This window comes from Syzygium oleosum, unplaced genomic scaffold (assembly GCF_021117445.2).
Source record: "Syzygium oleosum isolate NSW1041296 unplaced genomic scaffold, Sole_v2.1 Sole_v2.12, whole genome shotgun sequence".
Taxonomy (NCBI): Eukaryota; Viridiplantae; Streptophyta; class Magnoliopsida; order Myrtales; family Myrtaceae; genus Syzygium; species Syzygium oleosum.
The window spans coordinates 8,336,743-8,362,234 of NW_026607496.1; the positions used below are offsets into that span (position 1 = coordinate 8,336,743).

The 25,492-nt window shown below is 40.2% G+C and overlaps 2 protein-coding genes and 2 pseudogenes across 5 annotated transcripts in view; 3 read left to right on the top strand and 1 right to left on the bottom strand.

Annotated features, from left to right (window-relative positions):
- Positions 1–23,174, bottom strand: part of LOC115674216 (glutathione S-transferase L3-like) — a 54,981-nt gene extending 31,807 nt beyond the window's left edge. The window contains exons 1-11 of one of the 2 annotated variants that reach the window (XM_030596564.2): positions 23,051–23,174; positions 22,862–22,936; positions 22,684–22,744; positions 22,465–22,551; positions 21,362–21,460; positions 21,174–21,276; positions 21,024–21,100; positions 20,710–20,817; positions 20,026–20,106; positions 19,858–19,911; positions 19,379–19,614 (exon numbers count right to left, since the gene is read on the bottom strand). In XM_030596564.2, the coding sequence (XP_030452424.1) occupies positions 19,900–19,911; positions 20,026–20,106; positions 20,710–20,817; positions 21,024–21,100; positions 21,174–21,276; positions 21,362–21,460; positions 22,465–22,551; positions 22,684–22,744; positions 22,862–22,936; positions 23,051–23,061 (714 nt within the window). In that variant the 5' untranslated portion in view covers positions 23,062–23,174 and the 3' untranslated portion in view covers positions 19,379–19,614; positions 19,858–19,899. Of the gene's footprint in view, positions 1–19,378; positions 19,615–19,857; positions 19,912–20,025; positions 20,107–20,709; positions 20,818–21,023; positions 21,101–21,173; positions 21,277–21,361; positions 21,461–22,464; positions 22,552–22,683; positions 22,745–22,861; positions 22,937–23,050 lie in introns of those variants that run through there. The other variant, XM_056316344.1, reaches the window with a different exon arrangement.
- Positions 4,519–6,260, top strand: LOC130139434 (protein FAR1-RELATED SEQUENCE 5-like; annotated as a pseudogene).
- LOC115674217 (uncharacterized) lies at positions 6,293–8,193 on the top strand (annotated as a pseudogene).
- A 301-nt stretch (positions 23,175–23,475) lies between the features above and the next one.
- On the top strand, positions 23,476–24,543 carry LOC130139561 (uncharacterized). Of its 3 annotated transcripts, XM_056316774.1 has the most exons (3): positions 23,490–23,968; positions 24,053–24,169; positions 24,265–24,543. In XM_056316774.1, the coding sequence occupies exons 1-3, from the start codon at positions 23,764–23,766 to the stop codon at positions 24,393–24,395; spliced, it is 453 nt and encodes a 150-aa protein (XP_056172749.1). In that variant the 5' UTR covers positions 23,490–23,763; the 3' UTR covers positions 24,396–24,543. The 3 variants fall into 3 exon arrangements, with proteins under 3 accessions (XP_056172748.1, XP_056172747.1, XP_056172749.1); XM_056316773.1 differs by having other exon boundaries at positions 23,476–24,169; XM_056316772.1 differs by having other exon boundaries at positions 23,476–24,169; positions 24,273–24,543.
- Positions 24,544–25,492: the final 949 nt, after the last annotated feature.

The window sequence follows — 25,492 nt, forward strand, 5'->3', positions numbered from 1 at the left end:
AGGGAAAAATATGGCCGTCACCCTTAATTTGGGGACGTTGCTCGATTAAGTTCGAATGAATAGCCGTCACCCTTGGATTAGGGGATGTTGCCCGGAGATTTCCCAGAAGAACCGTGTCAATGGTTGAGATAATGAATCCCTCGTGTGCATGTTTTTGGTTGAGATGTTGTTGGTTTAATAGAAAGGCAAGTTGAGATCATCTTATGCACAAAAATGAGTGTGTTTGAAGTATCTTTGCTATTGATTTACTATCAATTGATGTGGCTATAACATGTGCTTTGTTCGATGGCGAGATGTCCTCCTATCCGGAGTTTAGTGAGTTTTACTTACTGAGTTCTAGACTCACTTCATTATTTTTCAGATTTATAGGCATGGAAGTCTCACACCAGTTTTAGGAGCTGTAATCACGCTAGAGGAGATAGGAATTTCTCCCAGCCTACGTGGATACATGTAATGCGTTGAAAAGGGAAAAAGCCCGTAAAATAAAAAGGGGCATGTAAAAGTTTGGCTTGTAAAATATGTATGCTATCATGTAAATACAAGGTTTGCTCGTGATGCTTGTCGTAACGCCGTTGTTTGTTCTGATTGTGATTGTCCCAAGTTTATGCTTCCGCTTGTTCGTAACGAAAAGATAATAACGAACGGGACATCGCATTAATAACTCCGAGGTGAGGATGTTACACAAGCCCATCTAGAAGACCACCCTAACCTGAACGCGGCCCTTGGAAATGTCGGACCACGTCCGAACTACTTGAACATCCACAATCGAGCACAATGGTTCGGTCTAACTTAGCTTGACGTGCCTCAAATACGGGAGATTATTAAGTTGAGTAGCACTTTAAAGGACAAGTTTGAATAGAACTCAATTCATTCTTAATGAATGTCCTGCAATTTTGGTGATAGAGCCTAAATTTTACCAGGTTCCATTATGATAAGCTAACTTGAACATAGGAGGACTCCCGAAAATCCCCATTATGAGGACTTTCTTGTGTGTGTTTTGCGGGACCAGCACCCATTGCAAGAGGTAGTGAGCAGACTTGTGCAGTTGCTCAGCAAAGTTAAAACCTCAGCATTTGATCCTGCTAAATCCGTTCCAAATCCTAGAAAAACTTGGGAGTGTCACAAACAATGCTCGTTTCTAATCACATTTTAGTATAGAGCTTTTGAGAGATTAAAAATTTATATTTCTTGTTTTTTTCTTTCAATTCAAACTTCTCTATCGATTTTCTCGTTGAGGGTTATATTTACTTTGGAGTGTTAAAGAATTCGTACACGGTGAACCTTAATAGAACTTAGCTTTTGCAACAGAGTTAGCCATCTCAACAAAATATATCATGCGATCCTTTTAGGATCTTAAGGGAGGATGACTTTCCCAAAACACTTGGGATTATGGTCATAATTTCAGGCTTTTGAATTTGAATAACTGGCCACAACCGAGAATGATCCTTATAGAGAATCTGGTGCTAGTAACAGTAGGCTTTGCTCCTGCACTCGGCATGACAAATGGCAATAGGCATGTAACAGGACCAGATTGGGCAAAGCTGGAAATGGAATAGAATAGATGGCGCACCTAGAATTGTCTCTTCAATTGGGCTACACTAGTCCAAAACCCTCTGATGATTCCAGCTCAAATGATGGAGATTGGGACCCCAACCTCACTTTCGTTCTCGTCACAAACTTTTCAATAAGGACCTGTCTTAAACACTGTTAGCTAGTATTATTGCACTGTGTCATATAAGGGCCATTGCTTTTTCCCAAAGCAATTTTATTATTGTCTTTCAATTGTGTAAAAGCAACTTGCAGATGCAGATGCATGTGCGGCCATGTCTTTACTATAGTACTATGTACTATCATCCTGAAAACTACCTTTTAGATGTTTGTGTGCATAGCAAAAGTCCGTAATACCCTTGGCTCTGTCTACATAAGGGTATCTTCTCCCATAAGTTGAATAACATCAAAGTAAGAGAAAATCCCGAAGTCATATGGACTCTCTATGGCTTTCTAAACACTTTCCTCTCTTTCTTGAAGTATGATGTTATTTTAAACTTAAAGTTACACTTTTAGTTCCATAGGATGAGTTAATTTCGTGAGTATGCTCTCCACTTACTACCTTATGGATCTTGTGGATCAGAAAACTTATGAGGCTTGAGAGCCCTATGGTGTATATTAATGGTTTCTGGAGACTAAAATGTAGTCTATTTGAAAGGACAATGAAGGGTCGTGTGTTATGGGATAGAATAACTATAGATAACCATTAGTTTATACTATAAACTCCTCGTAGTATCAGAGCCAGCTCTATCTAAATTGGGGTAAGATTATAACTTTGTCTTATAATGCATTAGTACTAAGAGGAAGATCCATTCCATAGTGTTTGAACCTACAAAAAACACTACTTTTGTCTGTATCGATTCCCCTATTACCCTAGATTGTCTTGTTCCTTTACTAAGGCAGCTTATTTTTGTCCAAACGCTACTTTTTGTAAATCCATATTTTGTCTTTGCGAAGCCCACTTATTTTTCACCCATCCATTTAAATATGTAACCACCATATTCGAAAGGACTTCAAGGAATACGTTCAGTTAACTTGCTTTGACCAACACCCCATCCCAACTGCTCAACAAAAATACTTTGTCAATCTACATATTCCACCTAAATTTCTCAATAAATGGCTACAACAAGGATATACGCACCTTTCATGGCAAAAAAGGTCTCTCAGTTTTAGCCCGCTTGACACTACTTGATATTTGGTTTCTCAATTACCAAAATGTTGTATTGGGACAATCGAGACCACTCTCAATGCTAGAATTGCACATGTAAAACTGTTCCCCAACTTCAACATTGCTCTTTTTGACCCCTGTTTGTTCACTACTCTAAAGGTCTATTTACAAATTACTGGAGCCACCCGTACTGTGGAAGATAATATTGCCTGAGTGGAATACTTCACGTAGGCTGTGCATAACACCACTGAGCGCGTGATACATGGCCAGCGGGCCCACAGATAAGATTTATCAAAAAATCTAACTCTTTCCCTTCTCTCTCCCATTCTCCGTTAGCCTTCGTTAACCTTAGCGGCTACTGCTCAAAAGTTTTTATTTTTCACCTGGTCTCTCTCTCCCTCACTCCTCCCGCTCAAAATTTCTCCCGCTCCCAACTTCCTCTTCCTACCTCCGCGACTTTACATCCTTTGGTTGTGAACCTGCTATGTCTACGCCGGTTGCCTCTACCATCCCCTTCCGAGAAAACCCATCCGATCTCTCTCTTGTTCCTCTGCAAAGTGCGGCTCTTTTTGTGAACCACGCCTCCGCCTCCGCCGTTGCCTTCCGGAGCCCATTGATGGCTCAGATCGCGACCACGCGGCTGCCTCCGCCTCCGCCGTCGCCTCCGAAGCCCCCCATTGGCAATTCGTCCTTTGCCCCTCTCTCTCTGTCTCAAGAAACAGCTCCGCTCGGCTTTCTATGACGAACCGCGCCTCCGTCGTTGCCTCCCGAAGCCCCTTCGGCGATCTCGAGCTCTGATTCGCCCTCTGCATTGCCTCTCGAAGCCCCATTCTCAGGGTAGGGTTTTGTATGACTTGAACTTATTCCCGTCATTTTTGCCCTAACGTGAAGATCGGTGGCTCAGATCCCGACCACGCAACTGCCTCCGCCTACGCCGTCACCTCCGAAGCCCCCCATTGGCAATTCGTCCTCTACCCCTCTCTCTCTCTCTCTCTTTGTCCCAAGAAACGGCTCTACTCTGCTCTATGTGACGAATCACGCCACCAACATGTATGCAAAAATGGCTATGGCAGAGACTACTCTGTTGGATTGCAAACAGACTATAAGAGATATTAGATAATGCAGGTCAGGAGCACGCCAGAGGAGTGGAAGTCACAAGGTTTAAAGGTTCGTTGTTCTTCTGTTTTTTTCCTTTTTTGGTTTGTTTCGTCTTCACGGAATTGTTTTTTTGGCCTCATTTGGAGTCAACGTGCTATGTGAATGTTAGGGATTTTGGAATGACAACAGCGACCATAAAAGTACAGCCGATCATAAAAATTGTGTTTAGAATGTGGACATTCTGTGGTACACATGGTGATCGATTTGCCAAATTTATTGGTTTTTTAATAGTTTGTCCGGATACTTCATTTAGACACAATGGATTAATGCATAAGATATGAACTTTCCTTGAATCTTTTTTCTCTAGACATGAAACTGTTTAAGGAAAAGTAGGTGTGGCTCCAATGAGGGAAATACATAAGTCCATGATACCCCGTTGAGATGATTTTTTCTGTTTGGCAGTAAGTAAGAGATTAAACCCCAATAACATTAATTTGGATTTCCCGTTCGTTATTGATGATGATGTGGAGTTTAGCAATTACATTGGGTCCCTAAATAAATCCCGTGCTTGTACATTCTGCTGATTGTGTTTGATTGTGCTCTAAAAATGTTTGTGTTCTAAAAATGTTTGTTTTGTCTTTCATTAGGAGGGAACTTTATAGTCTCTCGTCACCTCAGTTATTTTGCGCTTGTGAAGATATCAAATGGCTGACTCAGAGGTAATTCTTTGCTTATAAAACATAATTTGCTTTCTTAAAGTAAAGGATGAGATGTTATTTTTCTTGAATTATTTTTTGTTCATTTGGTAGCAGCATGAAACTTCCCATCTTGCACATGTGATGCGTGATATGGAAAAAGATTTTGAGTTTGTAGTAGGGATGGTTTTCTCAAATGAACTTGAAGCATATCATAAGTATGTGACTTATGCAATCGGCAAAGGATTTGGAGTGAGAAAGGGTGATATAGTTAAAAATAGTAAATGTGAAATAACTCGGCGGACTTTTTTGTGTAATTGTGAGGGGCATTCGGTTGGGTCATCTGATCAAGAAAAGAAATATGAGAGATTTGAAGTTAGATGTGGGTGTCTTGCTCATATCAAATTTAAGGTTGATAATGGTGTCTATGAAGTCATGGACTATGTTTCGGAGCATAATCATGCATTTGTACCGGAAGATCAAAAGCATTTGATTAGATGCGGAAGAATGATATTTGACACGTGCAAGGGTGTTTTGGTTGACATGATTAGAGTGGGCATTGGGGGGACTTCGACATAAAAGGTTTTAGCAAACAAAGCTAGAGGAAGCAAAATCTTGGGTTTCATCTTGTGTGATTGTCAAAAATTTTTGCAAACGGAAAGATCCAAGGTTATAAGTGGCGGAGATTGTCAAAGTCTTTTGAACCATTTTCATTGCATGCAAATGCAAAACCCAATGTTTTTCTATGTTGTTCAGGTAGATCAAGACGGCAGATTGACCAATTTTTTTTGGAGAGATAGCTTGTCCAAATTTGATTATGACTATTTTAGTGATGTGCTAGTGTTTGATACCACATACCGTACCAACAAATATAACATGATATGTGCACCTTTTGTTGGGGTTAATCACCATTGGAAGAATACTTTGTTTGGTTGTGCATTTTTGCTGGACGAGACTGCAAAATCATTTATTTGGTTATTTGAGGTGTTTTTGAAGTCTATGGGAAATAAGGCTCCGAAAACCATATTCACTGATCAAGACCAATCTATGGCAAAAGCCATTAGAATGGTGTTTCCGAATACACAGCTCCGTTTATGCACTTGGCACATCGGGAAAAAGGTCAATCAAAACATTCCACATCTTACCATAAGCCGGGTTTTAAGGATAAATATTTCTTAGCGCTTATGTATAGATGCAAATCAGAGGATGAATTTGAAGCTACATGGAGGGAAATGGAAGAGGTGTAGGTTACTGAGAATAACAATTGGCTTTGGAGATTATATGACCTTAGATATAAATGAAGTTCAGCTTTTGATCGTGACTCTTTTACATGTGGTATAAAGTCAAATCAAAGGAGTGAGAACACCAATAATGTCTTCCAACATATGTCGACGAAGACATTGTCCCTTGTAGAATTTGTCCACCATTACGAAGAACAATTGAAGCATAGAAGGGAAGTGGAAAGTCAAGATGATTACAGTTCTCGTGGGATAGCCAAATTACAGGTTTTAAATAATGAGATCTTGATGCATGCTCCTTCGGTATATACCCGTACCATTTTTCAAAGGTTTAATGAAGAATTTTTGCAAAATCTCTCTGAACATATTTCAAGTACTATATTTGATGGATCGGTTTCTTTATGTACTCTCAAGTGTATGGGGATTGGGATTCAAGATGAATATGTTGTTAGATTTGACCCAGACTTTTCAGTTTCTTATGAATGCAAATTATTTGAATCAAAAGAGTGGTAGTGTTGCCATGCCTTACGCATGTTGAATGTGAACATATCGATGGTTACGGTCATTTCATCTTCCTATATTTTGAAAAGATGGACTAAGGATTCCAAAGAAGGGATTGTGAATGATGAATCCCATTAAATGTCACCGGATCCATCTAAATTTAATCGATTTTCCACATTAATGCATGAATCCTTTGAACTGATGAGTTTGGGAGCCGAAGATGTACATGCTATGATAATATTGAGGAAGCACATGGTAAAGCAAAGGCTGAAATTTCATCATACAAATCAAGTATGGTTGTGACTGATGATGCTGGTGATGAAGAGGATAATGAGGCTTCTTTGTGCAATATTTCGGTAGTGGACCCCATTCAAAGGAAATGAAAGGGAATAAGTTATGGAAGGCTTAACAGCTCAAGTGAGAAAAAGAAAAAAAAAATCTAAGAAGGGAACTCCCCCAACGCAAATAGAAAGTCGAGGTGAGTGACATATTATTTTAGTTAATATAATTAGTTAAATTTTTCGCTTATGTTACATGATACCAATTAACATATTTATTACTTTGCAATGTAGAGTTGGTTGTCTAAGCGACACATAATGAAACGCATTTCCCAGATTATTCGAGCAATTCAAATCAGTTTCGAATTGCCTTTTATCCTAGCAACATTGGTGGTCCTACTGTAAATCTAAATTTTCATAATCAAGTATATTGCTCTTTGTCCTCAATTTGTATTTATGTTTTACTAATTGGTCATTTTTTTTATATGGATGCAGCAGCCACCATACATCATGCCGTTAGGGATTGTGAGTGGATTTTGCCCATTCCCTAGTCGGGTATTTAATAGTTTGGTGATCAATTAGTTTGTTTGTATGTTATTCAAGTTATTGTGCCTCTTTATACTAATGAGGTAATTTATTTTATGTAGATGCAATCACCATACATCATGCCGCCAAGGAGTGGATTTTCCCCATTCACTAGTCAGGTGCTTATTATTAAATCATTTTAGATTCTAGTGTTATTTGAACATTTTATTACCACTGTAATATTTATTGTTAATGGTTTCTTTTTAATAGATGTTGGAGTACCATAATCGATCCCATGGAACCATTTTGAGTCAGGTACAACTTGCCTTTTGTTGATGTGAGATTACTTGAAACATATTGATCTAGGCTTATTATTTAGTAAAATGTAAATATATTTGTTATTCTCTTATACAGGGGTCATTAAACTCTTTTCAGCATCCTGGGATGAATGAATCCGAAGCCCCCTTTGAAAGCATAGACAATGCACGGTCGCAACATAAATAGTCGGAAGGAACCCTAGTAATAAGTCCTTTCACCGAATAAAATATTTTTTGCGTCCTTCTATGATATGGTAACTATTGTAGTATGAGTTCACCGTGACTTGGGATTTGCATCTATGCCTTTTATATGAAAAGATCTTCCTTTGTATTTCCTTAGTTGTTACTTGGAAGAAATGTTTTTATATTTCCAATTTTGTTAGTTGGGCTATAAATCCAGCAAGAACCAACTTCGATATTCATTTGACATGATGTAGTAATTAACTAGAGGCATAGTTTTGATAGACATTAGAAAAGGATTGTTAGAGTAGTAAAGATTTAGTTCTATGTAAGTTATGATCTTATCAAACTTGCTGAGAGCTTCACCCATATGCAGAGATTCATTCTTCTTCTGAGTATTCACTATGTTCTCTCATTTTTTGCAGTTTTGGGTATTCCAAAGAAAGATTTGTTTGGGCTCTCATATCTGCTGTTGACATTTTTTTGTCATGGATCTGGTGCTACAATTGTTAATGGAATTCAAAGATTGTGGATTGCACACGTAATCTTCTTTTTTTGTCTTATCCTTTACCATTCTTCTCAAGTTTTAGCCGGTTCATAAAATAGGCAAAGTTGTTCTTGATATATAAGTTCATTGTCTTCTTTAGCCTTTTGGAAATATCCAATATGCAGCTTTAGTGATAGGAGGCTCATTCATGATTGAAGGTATTTCGACTTACCATTTGTTTTGGGCTGCTACTTATAATGAAATCATTGGTATTTCGACTTACCATTTAGTGATCGGAGGCTCATTCACCCGTAATATTTGTTTAGTGATGTGCAGATCAAGAATGATCTGAAGCTGCCAACTGGTATGATGTATTAGTGTGAAGTTTCAAGAATGATCTGAAGGAACAAGTTCGTATGGCGTCGTCTCACAATTTAGTATTTGGGTCCAGAATGCATGAACTAATAAACACCATGCTAGAAACCCACCAACTGGTATGGAGAGCATCAGTGTGAAGTTTCAAGAATGATACAAAGAAACGAGTTCGTATGGCGTCGTCTCGCAATTTAGTATTTGGGTCTAGAATGTGTGAACTTCCTAAGTCTAGAATTCATGCATTTTAGTTCCTCTTCTTCTATAGTAGATATCCCGGTCATCTCATGGTTAAGCTATATGAGTGTATTTATTGGTTTGTTTCCATCTTTGTAACTCAATGTCTAATCTCTCTGGAAAAGGATTGGAAGACTTAAAGTTGTATATATTACAATTATTTTTAGTGCCCCAGCTTGAGTTCAGAGATGTTTGATACATTGACAGAGTGAAAGCAATACAAAATTGGCTATCATTTGAAGTAAATGATTATGGGAAAGCTATGCTTTTGGACTTTAAGAGGAAGTGATCAATAGCTTCTCTATCTCTTGTTCTCTTTTCCACCCCCCAATGCAGATTAATATGTGTCTGAAGGACAATTGTGAATCCTCCACCAAAGGCAAAAGGAGGAAGAGAAGTAGAATAACTAAATGTTGAAAGTTCTCTGCTCCAATCTTTGACATGCTAAAGTCAGGCATTAATGTTTGTTATTGATTCCGTTAGAAAAGAGGAGGATATAGACATCGATTTTGGTTGAAAGTTCAAATGGTAAGATATTGAAACTCGATTCAATCATGAGAGCTGTAAGGTAACTCTAGATAATGCCCATACAATTATAATGGAGTTAAGATGGAAAAAGGTAAATACAAACTTAGATAATGCGAATGTGTTCATTAGAGCAAATGCAACATAATGTTTGATTCAAGCTAGCAAAATTACAAGTTCCACCCATCTAGTTTTTCTGGACAAGTTGTCCTAATAAAACAACACATAATATACATAATCGACAAACAAAAAAAATACACCTAACTTGCAAGACACTTAAATGGTGCACGTTATGACTCAATCCCTGCAGCTTCTCATCATTCTTCTTGTGTTCATCTTCCAAATGCTCAAGCAAATACTTAATGCTTCTCATGTCATCTTCAAATATTGCAGGTGGAGCCTTCGTGAAAGAATAAGCCACATTACTTGTAGGAAAACACCAAGAAAAGAAGTTACACGTCTTATGCTCACAAGTATAGTATGTTAAGATATGAAATCTTTTTGATATCTTTTTGAATTTCAAATTAGCTTACCAACTATAGATGAGTTGGCATTCCTTGATTTTTGCTCTGCCAAAGAATGAATTTTTTCTTCTCTTTATAAACGTGTACAATCTGTAAATGTATTGCAATGAAAATCATTCTCAAACGTTGAGCCTCTATATGGTATCAGAGCATTCTGCTCGTAAGAGCCTCTTTGATCCGGCCATTCTGCATTTTTTGGCAACCTTCTGCATCCTCTAGCCATGGAAGTCACTTCAAAATCAGCTCACACCACCTCAAATTCTGGTTCCAATTCCATTGGGACAGTCGCACCTAATGGTTTGATTTCAATCTCGGCGGCCGTCCAATTGCCATTCAAGCTCTCCGCTGCCAATTATCCCTCTTGGCGCGCTCAATTCCAGGCGTTGCTCATTGGTTATGATTTAATGGGATTCGTTAACGGGACTTCCGTCTGTCCACCTCTCACCGTTTCAGCTGAAAATCAAACGGTGCCAAATCCAGCTGCAACAACCTGGATTCGCCAGGATCAGCTCTTGCTTCATGCAATTTTTGCATCCGTTTCCAAAGCCGTGATTCCTCTCATTGCCTCTTGCAATTCGTCACACGCTGCCTGGACAAAACTCATGAATTTATATGCAAATAAATCCCGCTCAAGAGTTATGCATCTCAAGGATCAACTCTCTACCGCTCGTCGAAACTCACGTTCTGTTTCGGATTTTTTGCAGGAACTTAAAACCCTTGCGGATGAGTTAGCAATCATTGATACTCCTCTCTCCGATGATGATTTAGTCATTCATGCACTTCGGGGACTTGGAACCGAATACAAAGAAATGGCGGCAGCGATTAGGGCTCGCGAAAACACAATCAGCTTTGAGGAAATGCATGACAAGTTAGTGGCCTATGAAACCAAGTGAAGTTAAAAGAAATCAGACTTGAAGCAACACCAGCTACGGCCCACTACAGCAACAGAACCCGTGGTACAGGAAGCAACTCCCGCTAGCCAAACAATCGCAGCAACCGTCATCAAAATTATTCCCGATCTAACCAACATCGTGGATCCTCTCACAAAAGGTATTCTGATCGGGACAACAGAGAGCCTCGTCCGACATGTCAGTTTTGCGACCAATATGGACACTCCGCCAAATCTTGTTTTCGAATCCGAAACAGTCTCCGCGAGCCTACTGCTCATGTTGCAACAGCTCCACGTCAAGAAAACGGCTGGTTACTAGACTCGGGCGCATCACACCACGTCACAAGCAACCTCAACAATCTCACCACTCACTCAGAGTACGAAGGCCCCGACGAGATCGTCATTGGTGATGGCACAGGTTTGCGTATTAGTCACGTTGGTTCTACTCATTTATCCTACCCGAACCAAACTTTTAAATTGTCCAATGTTTTATGTGCACCTCATAGTGCAAAAAATCTAATTTCCGTCTCACAATTTTGCCGCAATAACCACTAATCTATCGAATTTTTTGCCAATTATTTTTTGGTGAAGGACCTTCACACGGGGGCGACGCTGCTTCGAGGAGGGCTTAGCAATGGTGTGTATCGGATGCCTCTCACATATACATATCCAAAATTCACAGCTTTTGTTAGTGAGCGGACAAAACCAATGGTTTGGCACAATAGACTAGGTCACCCTTCATTTCGTATTCTAAGTCATGTTCTTAATAATTTTCCAACTCGTTCGTCTTCTGAGTCAATCGTAGGTTCTAAGTTATCATGTGATGCTTGTTAGTGCAATAAGAGTCACAAACTTCCGTTTGGAGTATCAACTCTTGTGAGTCATTCTCCGCTTGATATTATTGTTTCCGATGTTTGGGGTCCCATGTCAATTGCTTCAATTGATGGTTTCGGTTATTATCTTATATTTGTTGACCACTATATGAAATACACTTGGTTTTATCCTATAAGAAAAAAATCGGATGTTACCCAAATTTTTAAACAGTTCAAAAGCTTAGTTGAAAAATAATTTTTTGTCTCCATTCGAAACTTATACTCGAATGGTGGCGGAGAATTTCAAAACCTAAAACCTTTTCTTGCAAAACACGGAATTTCCCATCTAACCACACCACCACACACACCGGAACACAATGGAACAGCAGAAAGAAAACACCGACACATAGTTGAAACCGGACTCGCCCTATTATACAAAGCAAACCTACCACCCTCTTTTTGGTCATATGCGTTTCAAACTGCCACATACCTAATTAATCGTTTGCCAACACCCGTTGTAGACATGCACTCACCATTTCAAACATTATTCCAAATAGCTCCCAATTATAAAAAAACTTCGCACATTTGGTTGTTTATGCTATCCGTGGTTACGTCCATACAACACAAATAAACTTATGCCTCGTTCTCGACAATGTATATTCTTAGGGTATTCGTTGTCACAAAGTGCATACAAATGTTTTGATCCACAAAATAATTGTCTCTATATCTCGCGTCATGTTGTGTTCGAAGAAAACATATTCCCATACCAAACACTTCTCAATTCTAAGAGTGTCTTGTCATCCTCTCAAAGTTCACCTCTTCAACCTACTATTTCTCTCTCGATCTTACTGCCAAACACCGGACCACCTGCACAAGCGCCCCCTCATAGCAGCATTCTAGCCCATGCTGTATCCCTGTTGGCTTCCCAAACTTCAGATCAATCCCAACAAATGCCACCTCTTGGAAACCTATCCCGTGCATCCGCATCTATTGCCCCAAATCAACCTACAACAAACATCCAAAATTTTCCTCCTTCCAACTCACCCGAAACCCGACTTGCCACTATCAACAATGACCAAACATCAAAACCCATAAATCCACCTACACGAACTCACAAAATGACCACTAGATCCCAAAATAATGTTTTCAAGGCCAAACAAATCAACCACATCTCCACCAAACATCCACTTCCACCGACTATAGAACCAACGGGAATTACACAAGCTATGTGCGATCCTCAATGGCGTGAAGCAATGTCAGCTGAGATCAATGCCCTTATTCGTAACGGGACTTGGGAACTAATATCTTTTGATCCATCTTTGAATGTTGTAGGTTGCAAATGGGTTTATCGGATAAAAAGACGTGCGGACGGCAATATTGAGAGGTACAAGGCACGTCTTGTGGCCAAAGGTTTTCACCAATGACTAGGCCTTGATTACACCGATACATTTAGCCCAGTCATCAAACCAAATACCATTCGGGTGGTCTTATCACTGGCTCTAATGCGTGGATGGACATTGAGACAAATGGACATCAACAATGCCTTCCTCCAAGGAACTCTCCAGGATGAGGTCTACATGTCGCAACCACCTGGTTTTAAAGACCCAGAAAAAAAAACACACATTTGCAAACTTCGGAAAGCCATATACAGGTTAAAGCAGGCTCCGCGGGATTGGTACAATGAGCTAAGTTCATTCCTTCTCGCAAATTCATTTGTAAATTCAAAGAATGACAATTCACTGTTCATTTACTCTCATGGTGGCATTCAAGCCTATTTTCTAGTGTACGTAGATGACCTCATTATCACAGGAAGTGACCAGAATTTTGTTTCGGACTTCATCACCGCTCTCTCTAATTGGTTCTCAATTAAAGACTTGGGGCCACTAAATTTCTTTTTGGGAATTGAAGTCATTCCTACAAAGACTGGCTTACTTCTTTCTCAACATAAATATATCAGAGAGCTACTTGAACGCTTCAAAATGGGAGACGCAAAAGATGTCGGGACACCATTAGCCACGGGTCAGTCTCTTTCAGTCCATGACAAAGAACCACCAGCTGATGCTACAAAATTTCGAAGCCTCATTGGCGTACTTCAATACCTCAACATTACTCGCCCGGACATTGGTTTTGCGGTAAACAAGCTATCTCAATTCATGCATAAGCCGACCACAACCCACTGGATAGCCGCAAAACGGCTTTTACGCTATCTTAAGGGAACATTATTCCATGGGTTGCACTTGAGACGCAACACAAAACCTGTACTTCATGCCTACACTGACGCAGATTGGGCAGGAAACATTGATGATCACACATCTACCTCGGGTTTTGTCATTTATATTGGGGCCAATCCTATCTCCTGGAGTTCTCGGAAGCAACGATCGGTTGCATGGTCATCTACTGAAGCAGAATACCGAGCCATTGCCACGGCCTCGGCTGAACTCATTTGGGTAAAATCCTTGCTTCATGAACTTGGCATTCACATGGACACCGCACCAAGTTTGTATTGTGACAATATAGGCGCTACTTATGTTTGTGCAAATCCCGTCTTCCATTCCCGAATGAAACACATTGAGATCGATTACCATTTCGTTCGGGAACTTGTTAAAGCCGGCAAGATGCGAGTCTCCCATATTTCCACCCATGATCAACTTGCCGACATTCTCACAAAACCGTTATCAAGGCCGCGGACAATAAAATTACGAGACAAGATGGGCGTTTCCGATGGAACGTCCATCTTGCGGGGGCGTGTTAAGATATGAAATCTTTTTAATATCTTCTTGAATTTCAAATTAGCTTACCAACTATAGATGAGTTGGCATTCCTTGATTTTTGCAACTATAGATGAGTTGGCATTCCTTGATTTTTGCTCTGCCAAATATTGTATTTTTTCTTCTCTTTATAAACGTGTACAATCTGTAAATGTATTGTAATGAAAATCATTATCAAACGTTGAGCCTCTATATAGTAGAGCTTGTGCTTGTTTTTGATAGATTCTGAAATTCTCACGGCAGCACGCTTACCACACTTGCACATTCTATTTTGAAAGGTCAATCCGCTCCAATTATCTTCATTCACACTGCATGAAGACATCATATACCTGCAAGACATCACCATTTACAACTTTCTTTCACTTCTACTCAATTCAATGACCACTAGTAGTAAGTAGTCCACAAACACCCACAGCTTCTTATCTCAGAAAACTTACGGGAGGTTCCAAGCTACCATGAGAATCCCGAGATCAATATCCTTGTCTTCAAACTTTTTGATGAAAGGATGACACTAAAATGACGAAAGAATTCAATGTCAAATACCCATTAGGCAGAATGTTAGAATTGAAATAGACAGTTAACAATTACGTATCACTTACCAAAAGGTCCAAAGATGAAGATGTTTCTTGACGGTCCTTTTGTATGCTGAGAACCACAGAGAAAAGTGCACATCAAAAAACAATGTTGAGCTCCAATACTACAAGGAGAAGATGAGGAGAAAGTTGAGGGAAGTATCATGATTTATCTTTTGCATTAATTTTGGCTCATGCCCAGCCTCAACAAGCACCATGGGTCACTTACAAATTGATAGATCTAATTTATACAGAAAACGAAGTGTGGAGAGTTAAAATAATAGCGTGATCTTTTTATGAGTTGAACCTAACTTGTTTCTTTAGGGTAAAGGCAAATCAATTTGTCCCTCCACTTCAAAGTGGATCATAAAATTGTCCCAAAACAAACATTTTTAGAACACAATCACTCACACAAACATTTTTAGAGCACAATCAAACACAATTAGGAGAATGTACAAGCACGGGATTTATTTAGGGACCCAATGTAATTACTAAACTCCACATCGTCATCAATAACGAATAGGAAATCCAAATTAACATTATTGGGGTTTAATCTCTTACTTACTACCAAACAGGAAAAATAATCTCAACGGGGTATCATGGACTAATGTCTTTCCCTCATAGAAGCCACACCTACTTTTCCTCAAACAGTTTCATGTCTAGAGAAAAAAGATTCAAGGAAAGTTCATATCTTATGCATAAAAAAAAAAAGTATCCAGACAAGCTATTAAAAAACCAATAAATTTGGCAAATCGATCACCATGTGTACCACAGAATGTTCACATTCTATACACAATTTTCAAGATCAGCTATACTTTTACGGTCGCTGTTGTCATTCCAAAATCCCTAACATTCACATATCACGTTGACTCCAAATGAGGCCAAAAAAATAATTCCGTGAAGACGAAACAAACCAAAAAAGGAAAAAACAGAAGAACAACGAACCTTAAAACCTAGTGACTTCCACTCCTCCGGCGTGCTCCTGACCTACATTATCTAATATCTCTTATAGTCTGTTTGCAATCCAACAGAGTAGTCTCTACCATAGCCATTTTTGCGTACATGTTGGTGCCACGGTTCGTCACAGAGAGCCGAGCAGAGCCGTTTCTTGAGACAAAGAGAGAGGGACAGAGGACGAATCGCCAATGGGGGGCTTCGGAAGTGACGGCGTAGGCAGAGGTGGCCGCATGGTCGGGATCTGAGCCACCGATCTTCACGTTAGTGCAAAAACGACGAGAATAAGTTCAAGTCATAGAAAACCCTAACATGAGAATGGGGCTTCGGGAGGCAACGTAGAGGGCGAGTCGGAACCCGAGATCGCCAAAGGGGCTTTGAGAGGCGACGGCAGAGGCACGGTTTGTCACAAAGAGTCGAGCTTAGCCGTTTCTTGGGATAGAGAGAGAGGGGCAGAGGACAAATTGCCAATGGGGGGCTTCGGAGGTGATAGCGTAGGCGGAGGTGGCCGGGTGGTTGGGATCTAAGCCACTGATGCACTCCGAGAGGCGACGGCGGAGGCGGAGGTGGAGGCGCGGTTCACAAAAAGAGCCGCACTTCGCAGAGGAAAGAGAGAGCATATGGGTTTTCTCATAAGGGGACGGCGGAGGCAACCGGCGGAGGCACAGCAGGTTCACGACCAAAGGAGACGAAGTTATGGGGGAAGGAAGAGGATGTCGGGAGCGGGAGGAGTGAGGGAGAGAGAGACCAGGTGAAAAGTGAAAACTTTTGAGCAAGAGCGATGAGGTTTAACGGAGGCTAACAGAGAATAGGAGAGAAAAGGAAAAGAGTCATATTTTTGATAAATCTGATTTGTGGGTCAATTGGCCACATGTCACGCGCTCAATGGTGTTATGCATAGCCTACGTGGAGTATTCCACTCGGGCAATATTCCCTCGTACTGTGGACTCTACTGTAGTAACTCTTCACCCAGAATCATGCTCTTGATTTTACTCCTTCAAAAGTAGAAGATGTTCTTTTCGTTTAAGTAGATAACAACTTCGTGGGTCCATGCGCCAAGGAATTTTCCTCGCCTAGAGTTAGTTAAGCTTCTTTTAGATACATGGGTGATTAACTATGAGAAGATCCATCAAAATGTCAGGCCTATCCAGTTTTTAGAGTCCAAATTCACCAAAAGAAGTCTGGCGGTATGGTTATTAATTTTGATCATTCAAAGGAAAAAGAAGAAAACCCTTCTTCCTCTATTTTTTTTCATACCATTTTAATGATGCAGTCATACATTCCGGAAGATGAAAGTGAAAGAAAAGGCTTGAATAGACTCTATCAACTCTGAGAGGCATACTCCTGTCTACTTTAAAGATCCTCAGGTCATTGCTTTAGGAATCTAAACTGTCAGAGCAAATTTTGTTTAGCCCTTCATAAGAAGAGGATGACAAGCCTTCAAAGAAGAAGAAGAAGAAATCTCGCTTATCTAAGTAAGAATTTTTCCAAAAAAGGGAGGGTTAATACCACGGAAAACCCCAAACTGGTACACCTGTGATAAATTTATCCCAAACTAATTTTTTGATTATTAAAAACCCCAAACTAGTACACCCATGACAAATTTACTCCAAAAGAATTTTTTAAACACTCAAAATCCTAAACTTGTATGTTTGTGACAAATTTATTTTCCATTATTTTCCATTAAATTGGATTTATATTACGAAAAATCACAAACTGGTACACCTGTGACAAACGGAGGGTAATACCCCAAATTAATACACCTATCAACTGTCACGTGTTATCCAAATTAGCAATTTGACGGTAAAATTTAATGAAAACTAACGGAGGGTAAATTTATCACAGATGTACTGGTTCAAGGTTTTTGGTGGTTAAAAAATTAGTTTAAGGTAAATTTGTCACAGATCTACCAGTTTGGGGTTTCTCGTGATATTTACCCAAAATGGGAAGATGTCGACACTACTATCAGCCCCCTTGGAGAAACATAAACCCACTCCTTCCAAAGCAAAGCCACCTCCTTCTAAACCAATTTCATCATTTTACAAACCCAATCTCAAATGGGTAAGGAAACATCCATCATGACAGAGAGAGTTTGCACAATTTTGTGAAGTCTGACCGGCCATCTCCAGGAACTTCCCCAGTCTAATTGTACTCATTAATCCCCTCCTCTAGCTCTTCAAAATGTATATACGTTCCAGCCTTTAGATTATCCTATTCTAGAGGATTATATTAGATCAACTAGACATCAGTACATGTTAAAGATGATAAATCCCACCGAAGTAGATGAGCATGGAAGAGCCAAGAAAGTAAAGGCTAGGGGTGTCAAAAAAGCCAATGTCAGCCCGACCCGCCCCAACCCTACCCAACCCATTGACACCCCTAAATATCCCTTGTTTGGCCCAATACAATAATACAACTTATATAGCGTCTAAGATAAGTCCTTGTTGAAAGCTTTGTGATGAGATCAAAGGTGGGGGTTGTAATGTCATGACCTGAAATTTCCATACAATTTGAATCTCAAATAAATAATTAATTTAACCTCAAGTCATGTACACAATCATAAAAAATCCTAACTCCCAATACAAAATGCAAACTCCTACTTTATTTACGTACTCTAATCCAATCCTCAAGAGATCTTCGGAAGTGCTAATCTAAATGTCCCCGACCAATCTGTAAGGTATTTTGAGGGTGAGTCTAAGCTTCGTAACAAAAAAAGCTCTAGGTTTTAACTAGGAGATTTACTCACTACTCAACCTCTAAGCACAACATCATAGTAACAATCAACAAGTAATATCAAATATCATTTAGAGAAATCACTATAATTCAGAATATACCAATCCTTCATTTATTCAAGATATTTCTTAGTTATTTATGTATTCATAATAGAATATTTCGATCACTCTGGAAATGCAGCATGTATTCTATTTTACACGATTCAAATGTTTGCATCCCAATCCATATACTACATGTTAACCATTTCAGCTACTATGAGTACGCATCATAGTATAAATTCATAATCATGTCAAAAATCCACATCTCCAACCACACATTCAAATTTCTCATCACTTTGTCACTTTAGTAACAATAATATCAACCTACCGTAAATGGCAAGTATTCACTTACATTTTTCAAACATATTATTTCAAATCGTTTAAGACATAACTCACATGATATATATATATATATATGACTATAATCATGTGTGCCGTAAAATAAATGTCATGAGTTACATACAATTCAATAATCAAATGCACGCGGATGAACATACAAATCTCATGACGTGCAAATACGACATAGTAGCTGCCGATATATACATGTGAGTATCTATTCCCTAGTTAGTCAAAACTCATCTCAAATAATGAGCATTGTCGCCAATAAAATATGGGTGATGAAAATATAACATCTTGGCTAATGAGGCATGGGCACTACTAATCTGCTCAAGAAATTTTCCTTTCGCCCGAAAAAATGACGTCTTTATGCGTTGGCATTCGCCCTTTTCTTTTTATTTGTAGTAAAAGATAAAGATGTTGTCTCGTATCATTTGTCCAATTCTAAATTCTTGATTTGAATATTCAGAGTAACGGTAAATGCCACGCGTGTGGAGAAGGTTAGATTTATATTTACCTATACCTATCGAAGTCTGATAAAAAAAAAAGTCTGATAACATTCTGTAAAAAAGAAAAGGTAAAATACATAAATAAAATACTTTTTTCATAGAAATTGCCACAACCCAAACTAAACACTTCATATTACAATAGAACCCACATAACCTACGGATCAACCCAAAATTTAAAGTACTTTTTTTTCACAGTACCATTATAACAACAGCTTGTTCTTTATTTTTTCTTCAATGAAGAGCTTCTTCTGTCTGAGTCAATAAGCCTCAAGATGAGCAAATATCAGGAATAGCCAGGACAGTTGAGCAGCTTTGATGAGGGGAAGCCAGGGAAAAACCAAAGAAACATCAATATGAAGACAGACAATAATGCAAATGATTTGAAAATGAACTGTTACATATACGAAATTTCAAGTAATATCCCGATAACATTTTCAAGCTGTAAAACACGGGCATCGCTGCATCTAGAGCGGATACACAACACATAAGCCTCAGAGAAACATCAAAAGAAGGTATACCAACTATCAAGCCATTCGACCCTTTTCTTACTCACCTTTTCCCCTTCATACATAGCCTAGCATGGTCATGACTCCATTCACTGCTGAGCCTGCATTTGAAGAAAAAACTAATTAGTGACTAGAAACAAACTCACTGGCGCTGAGAGAGGAAAGAAAGTTGTTCAGAAAAATTCGTGACATCGAGTTTGAGTTAGAAGCATTACAGTGAAGCGCTTCTTGTAGGATTCAACAAGTTCAATAGGATCGGTCTTTGTCTGCTTGTAAGCGTCGATCTTGTTCATTTCCTGCACGGGATGAAGTAAAAGGAAATATCAATGCATAATATGGTTTTGAGCAAGGATGAAATTGAGCAGAGCTGCTGAATCTGCAACAAGTAACAATATGACTTGCCATTGTCCAGGTAGTACAAGCACACTAGATCCCAAGGTTGTCTGTAAAACTATTTGGTCTCTAAAGGAAACTTTATCATGTTTTCCTCTCAAGAGAGGATGTATTTGCATAGAAAATATAGTCACCACAACCAGTGAATAATTTGAAGGTCGGTGGAGAATGAGGACTCTCTCATTCTGTATATGGCTCTACAAGAAAACTATGGAGACTATTAATGAAAATCCCACCAAGCATGTTCGATGACTTCAGATAACAATTGCCTCACAGCAGGTTATAATCTCCCCAGAGACAGGCTCCCACACTACAACGGTTCAACAAGGCCAAAGTTTAGCTCTAGACACTATCCTGAAACTATTATCACTGATTCACCATTTTACTCGGAATCAATCTTGGAATTTAGCTTTCTTTTGTTCGTGGGAAGTAAGAATTTTGTTCAAAATGGAAAAGAAATGAAGCTTAAAACAAGCATTGGCCAGAGACTAGATTCCTTCCCATACCTCAATCCATGCTGCTAGCTTAGGTCTGCCAGCAGTGATGTCATACTTCCACAGTTCAGATAAGACGATTTGGAATCTTTCAACAAATGTGATGTAGGCAATGTCCACCTGAAATCACAAAATTAGACCCTAAATAATAGTCAACCACAAAAAGAATTACATATTGATAGCCACATATCAGGCAAAACTTCTTTCTCCAAGATTCGTTCGCACATCATATGGATTGCATGGATCAATGGATCTCTTGTCTAACCCATCTAGAAAAAGAAGAAGCACTGAAGAGCCCCTTATCAAATGTGAGAATGCCAACATACCCCACTGAATTGTCCGAGAAAGAATGGTCCATCCTCAAATTTGCCAAGAGCACTCTCCAAATGATCGAAAGCAGAACCTGATGCAGAAGATGAAGTTCACTAATGGTAATGGAGATACCTATCATCAAAGAAAGTGCTTAGAGGACTTACCACATTCTTTCGGTCCTTCTCCCTTGAATGAAGTGTAGACTATCTTCATGAATTCATCAACATAAGACCACAGTTCCTCACCAAACTTCTTCTTTTCAGGATCCTACGTAACGAAGAGCTGCCACTTAGTTTGTTGTTATGTGCAAGCCACAGAAAAAAGAAATGCACATTTGCTATCAAGTGCTCACATCAGGGAAAAGAGAAGGCCCTTCAAAGTTGCTGTCCACGTATTTGATCAGGTCTAGGCTCTCTCCAATAATTTTCCCGTTGTGCTCCAACGACGGTACCTAATCGTAAATTACAGAAGGAGAAAAGCAAAATGTACCCATCAAATCAACAATGGCTAAAACTCACCCTTTTCATTTGATTAAAAGGTCAAATAAACCAAGTCGGGAGACAATTTAGTTCCCATAAACTAAAATCGGCTACCCTTGAGAGTCACCAATTCAGCCGGTCCCTCTAACAAATTTCCATCTGCATCAACAGATGCCTAAACAAGAGATTAAAGGGTGCTAGAGAAAATTCATTCTTCCTAATAAACGAAACATGTCTCCCCGATTCTTGTCCTATCACTAATGCTTACTCTCGATCCAAAAAAACGACAAACCTGGTTAGTTTATGATAAAAAACGTAAAAAGGAAGCTTCATCGGGAAGGGATAGGGATGGCGCATTGGCTTGGTTGGCCGCTGGCGGGCTTAGCTTATTACTTCTAGTTCCTTTGGGGTAGCGCGAGTGGAAAGCCCTAAAAAGTAAGCCCTCAAAGTCTTTAAGGTTAAGGGAGTTGAACGGAAAATGGAGTTTCAGTTCCAGTAAAAGCCCCTACTCCCAACAAGTTGGAAAGTCAAGTTCAAGTGCTGAAGTCCAAGTGCCGATTAAATCTGATCCATCAGATCCTAAATGTACGGCTGCAATTAATGTAGAGCACCCTACTAAACCAAGGCTTTCGCTTCCATGTCATCCACCGAGAATAAAAAATTCCTAAAACTGCGAAGTCAATCCACCTTCCTTCCGGCAAGAAGCCATCAAAATCTCCCTCCTCAAAGTGGATCGGTGTAACTATGCTTAACGCATCGCAATTGAGCCATGCTTGGTTTTGGAATACATGAAAACTAGTAACACAAGGAGCCAATCTTTAAAATCTGGAATCCTGCAGCAATCGCTTGGAATCCTAAACTAATCCAACTTGGGCTTTGACAATCAGTGTCAAGCGGAGAATCTGGGCTACTATCGTGAAACACCCAGAATTAAAACAGTCGGCGACGGGCAAAAGACGAGCAAAAGAAGAATCACCTTATTCATGGGGTAGACTTTCTCCTTGTACCAAGCAGGCCTGTCTTCAAGAATAAGAGGAACTAATTTAATCTTCTCCTGGAGTCCCTGCATCTCGGAAATACAATCCCAATTTAGAAACTAATCACGAACCCAATCAAAATGAACTAAATGACATAAACAGACAAATTTCACTTGAATTTTGTCAAATTTCACATGCATCACAAAGAATGAACTCACCTTATAGTTCCTCGTGATCCAGACGCGCTGAGCAAATGGGCATTTGTAACAGGTGTACAACCTTCAGACAATTCGGAGAACACAAACGTAATCAGACGATACGACAATCTAATCAGTAATCACACTGAATCAACTCGAACAACGACGCTCAAGGACGAAAAAAAGACAAGAACCGAACTTTATAGTTCCATCGAAAAGAGGAGGCTGCTCGGCGCTGGAGTTCAACGAAGGAGGCAAGCTCTCTACCACGGCACTGCGGCAGGATCGAAACGAAAAACCAACCAAGGGATCGTCAGAAAACACAAGAACAACGGCTCGAATTCCGCAGGAAAGAGAGCAACAACGCAAGATCGCGAGGGAGTCTTACGGAGAAGCCATTAGCGTACGGTAGTTCCGGGATAGAAAATTTGGGCGATGTCTGCTTCTGGGTGTGCCGGCTTCGATGTGAATGTGGACGAGAATGGCGTCCAAGCGCGAAGCTATTTAAAGAGGGAGGAGGGTGCCGGCGGGGGTGAGTGATGTCGCGCGCAGTGACGAAACGGGAGTGGTGACGTGTACCTTCCGTCAGATTGGAATGGTTTGGTGGCGGCGTAGGTTTGTAGCCGGTTCGTGAGATGTCCGAAAATATGGCCTAGGAGAGTGGGCTATGGTGGCTGCGTTTCGAAAGTCTAAGATCCTTATAGTTGCGTTTTTTTTTTTGTCGATAAATACTTCTTCCATTACTAAAAAGTAAATTTACTGTAGGATGATCCCATGTCATTACATAACAAAGAAAATAGAGAAATGGGGATAGTAGACAGCTAATTCATAGGTAATGAATCGTTCCGGTGGACTTTCGCTACCCAATTCGCAGCCCGATTTTTTTCTCTTGAACAAGAAGTTACTGAGACACCCTCTAAGCAACCCAAGAGGTTTGTGCAATCTTTGATTAATATTCAGATGGCCCATGGAGCTTCAGCCCAACCCGTGATGTATCTCTCCAGCAAAGTACAGTTTGACTCAATCTTCACTAGATTTCTTCGTTCTATCAGTACGCTTCCATCGTTCAGTACGCTGGGCGAAGCTTCCCTCTGACTTTTCATGAACAGCAGGCCTTGCCTCAAGGCTAGGGTTTCGGCGGTGAGGGCGGACGGAGCGACGATTTTCTTCGCGAAGCCTCCCACCAGTCGCCCGAGATGGTCTCTGCAGATTCCAGCCACCGCTCCTTGCTGCGATTCACTGCACCACGATCCATCGACGTTCAATTTCCACGAGCCTGACGGAGGTGGTGACCATCCCTCAATTGGTAAGCCTCTCTCTTCACTTTCCCTCTGTTTCCCCTCCTTTTGGTTCCAGTGTTCATATAGATTGAGGTCGCTAATTGCTTCAGTTATTACTCCCCGTGGTCGTGGTTTACTGTTCCGGAAAACCTTCGCGTTCCGTTCTTTCCAGATGAGCCAGAGCACTCTGGCCAGAATTCCACCCGATTTTGACCCTACTTGGGAAGGTAGGTTGTCTGCAAGCCATTTATCCATTCGAGTGACTGCTTCCGTTGATGTCTTCAGCTTAATGTTTGAATCTAACCATATTTCCCTTGTCCAGTCACACAGAAGGAGGAGATGTTCGAGCATTTCAGGAGCGTTCTTACACATCGGACACGATGGATCGGGTACGAGTTTTCTCTTGTAAAGGTTTTCCTTCGTTGGGAGAGCATTATTGCATACACTCCATAGGAAGAAGCGAATTTTCGGGTAGTGCTGAATCTGCCATATGCGAGTCCATAGGTTCTTAGGAGGCTGATATGATGTTGACGCCAGGTTGGCGTTAAATTTTTTTGACTAGGAGCACATTCTGTTGTAGCCACTTTTGATCGAGTATAAGCCCGTGCTCTGTCCACACTTGACTGTCCCTATGTGAATCGATGCTTAGCGGGATGGCGAGGATCTCCTAGACTATCATTTGCTCAAAAAGTTCATTTAGCTTCACTAGGTTCCAGTCTTGAGTCACTGGTTCAATTAGTTCCTCTACATATTTAGGTTCATGTTGATTCGCCGGGCCACCGATGCGGCCACTAGGTAGCTAAAGGTTCCTCTACATAATTGAGGAGTTGACAACAGAAAAAGGTAAAAGTGATAAAGTTACCCAGCCTCTACTATTAGAATCACCACAGTTGGTAGCTTATTCCAGAGGTACATCCACCTCATATAAGAACGGTCGGAAAGGCCGTATTCCCTCAGCAACCAAGAAAATCAAGAAGGCGAAATAGCTGAATCTACAGAGGATAGACGCGAAGGCTATAGATGAGACACTTCTCCTTGATGCCCCCATTCAGGTTGATGTGGGAACCCAAGAATGGGCTTTGGTGGCTAGCCCTAATAAGCCACCGAGGGATAGATGAAAGTATTGAGCTGGACCTGTCGGGGACTGGGCTCTACCCCGACGTTCCAGCACCTCCGAGCCTTAGTGGCTCTTGATAGGCCCAATTTGGTGTTCCTCATTGAAACCAAGAATAAAAGAACAGTAGTGGATAGGTTGAAACAGTAGCTCCAGTTCAGCAAAGCAGTTATTATTGATCCTATTGGCACAGCAGGGGGTTTGGCTCTTATGTGAGAAGAAGAGATATCGGTGGAAATATAGGACTACTCGAAGGAATTGATTGACATAACATGTAGGGACCCCACTTGTGGAATCCGAATGAGAATATCATTTCTTCATGCATCTACTGAGTTCCGGGAACGATTACAATTATGGCAAAAGTTACGGGCTATTCATCGCAATAACACTCTTCCATGGATTTGTATGGGTGATTTTAATGAGGTCTGTTATTACT

Coding starts and splice junctions, on each gene's coding strand:
- LOC130139561 (XM_056316772.1), top strand. CDS start 23,764: ATGAACAGCAGGCCTTGCCTCAAGGCTAGGGTTTCGGCGGTGAGGGCG. Junction 24,170..24,272: donor TTTTGACCCTACTTGGGAAG/GTAGGTTGTCTG, acceptor CCAGTCACACAG/AAGGAGGAGATGTTCGAGCA.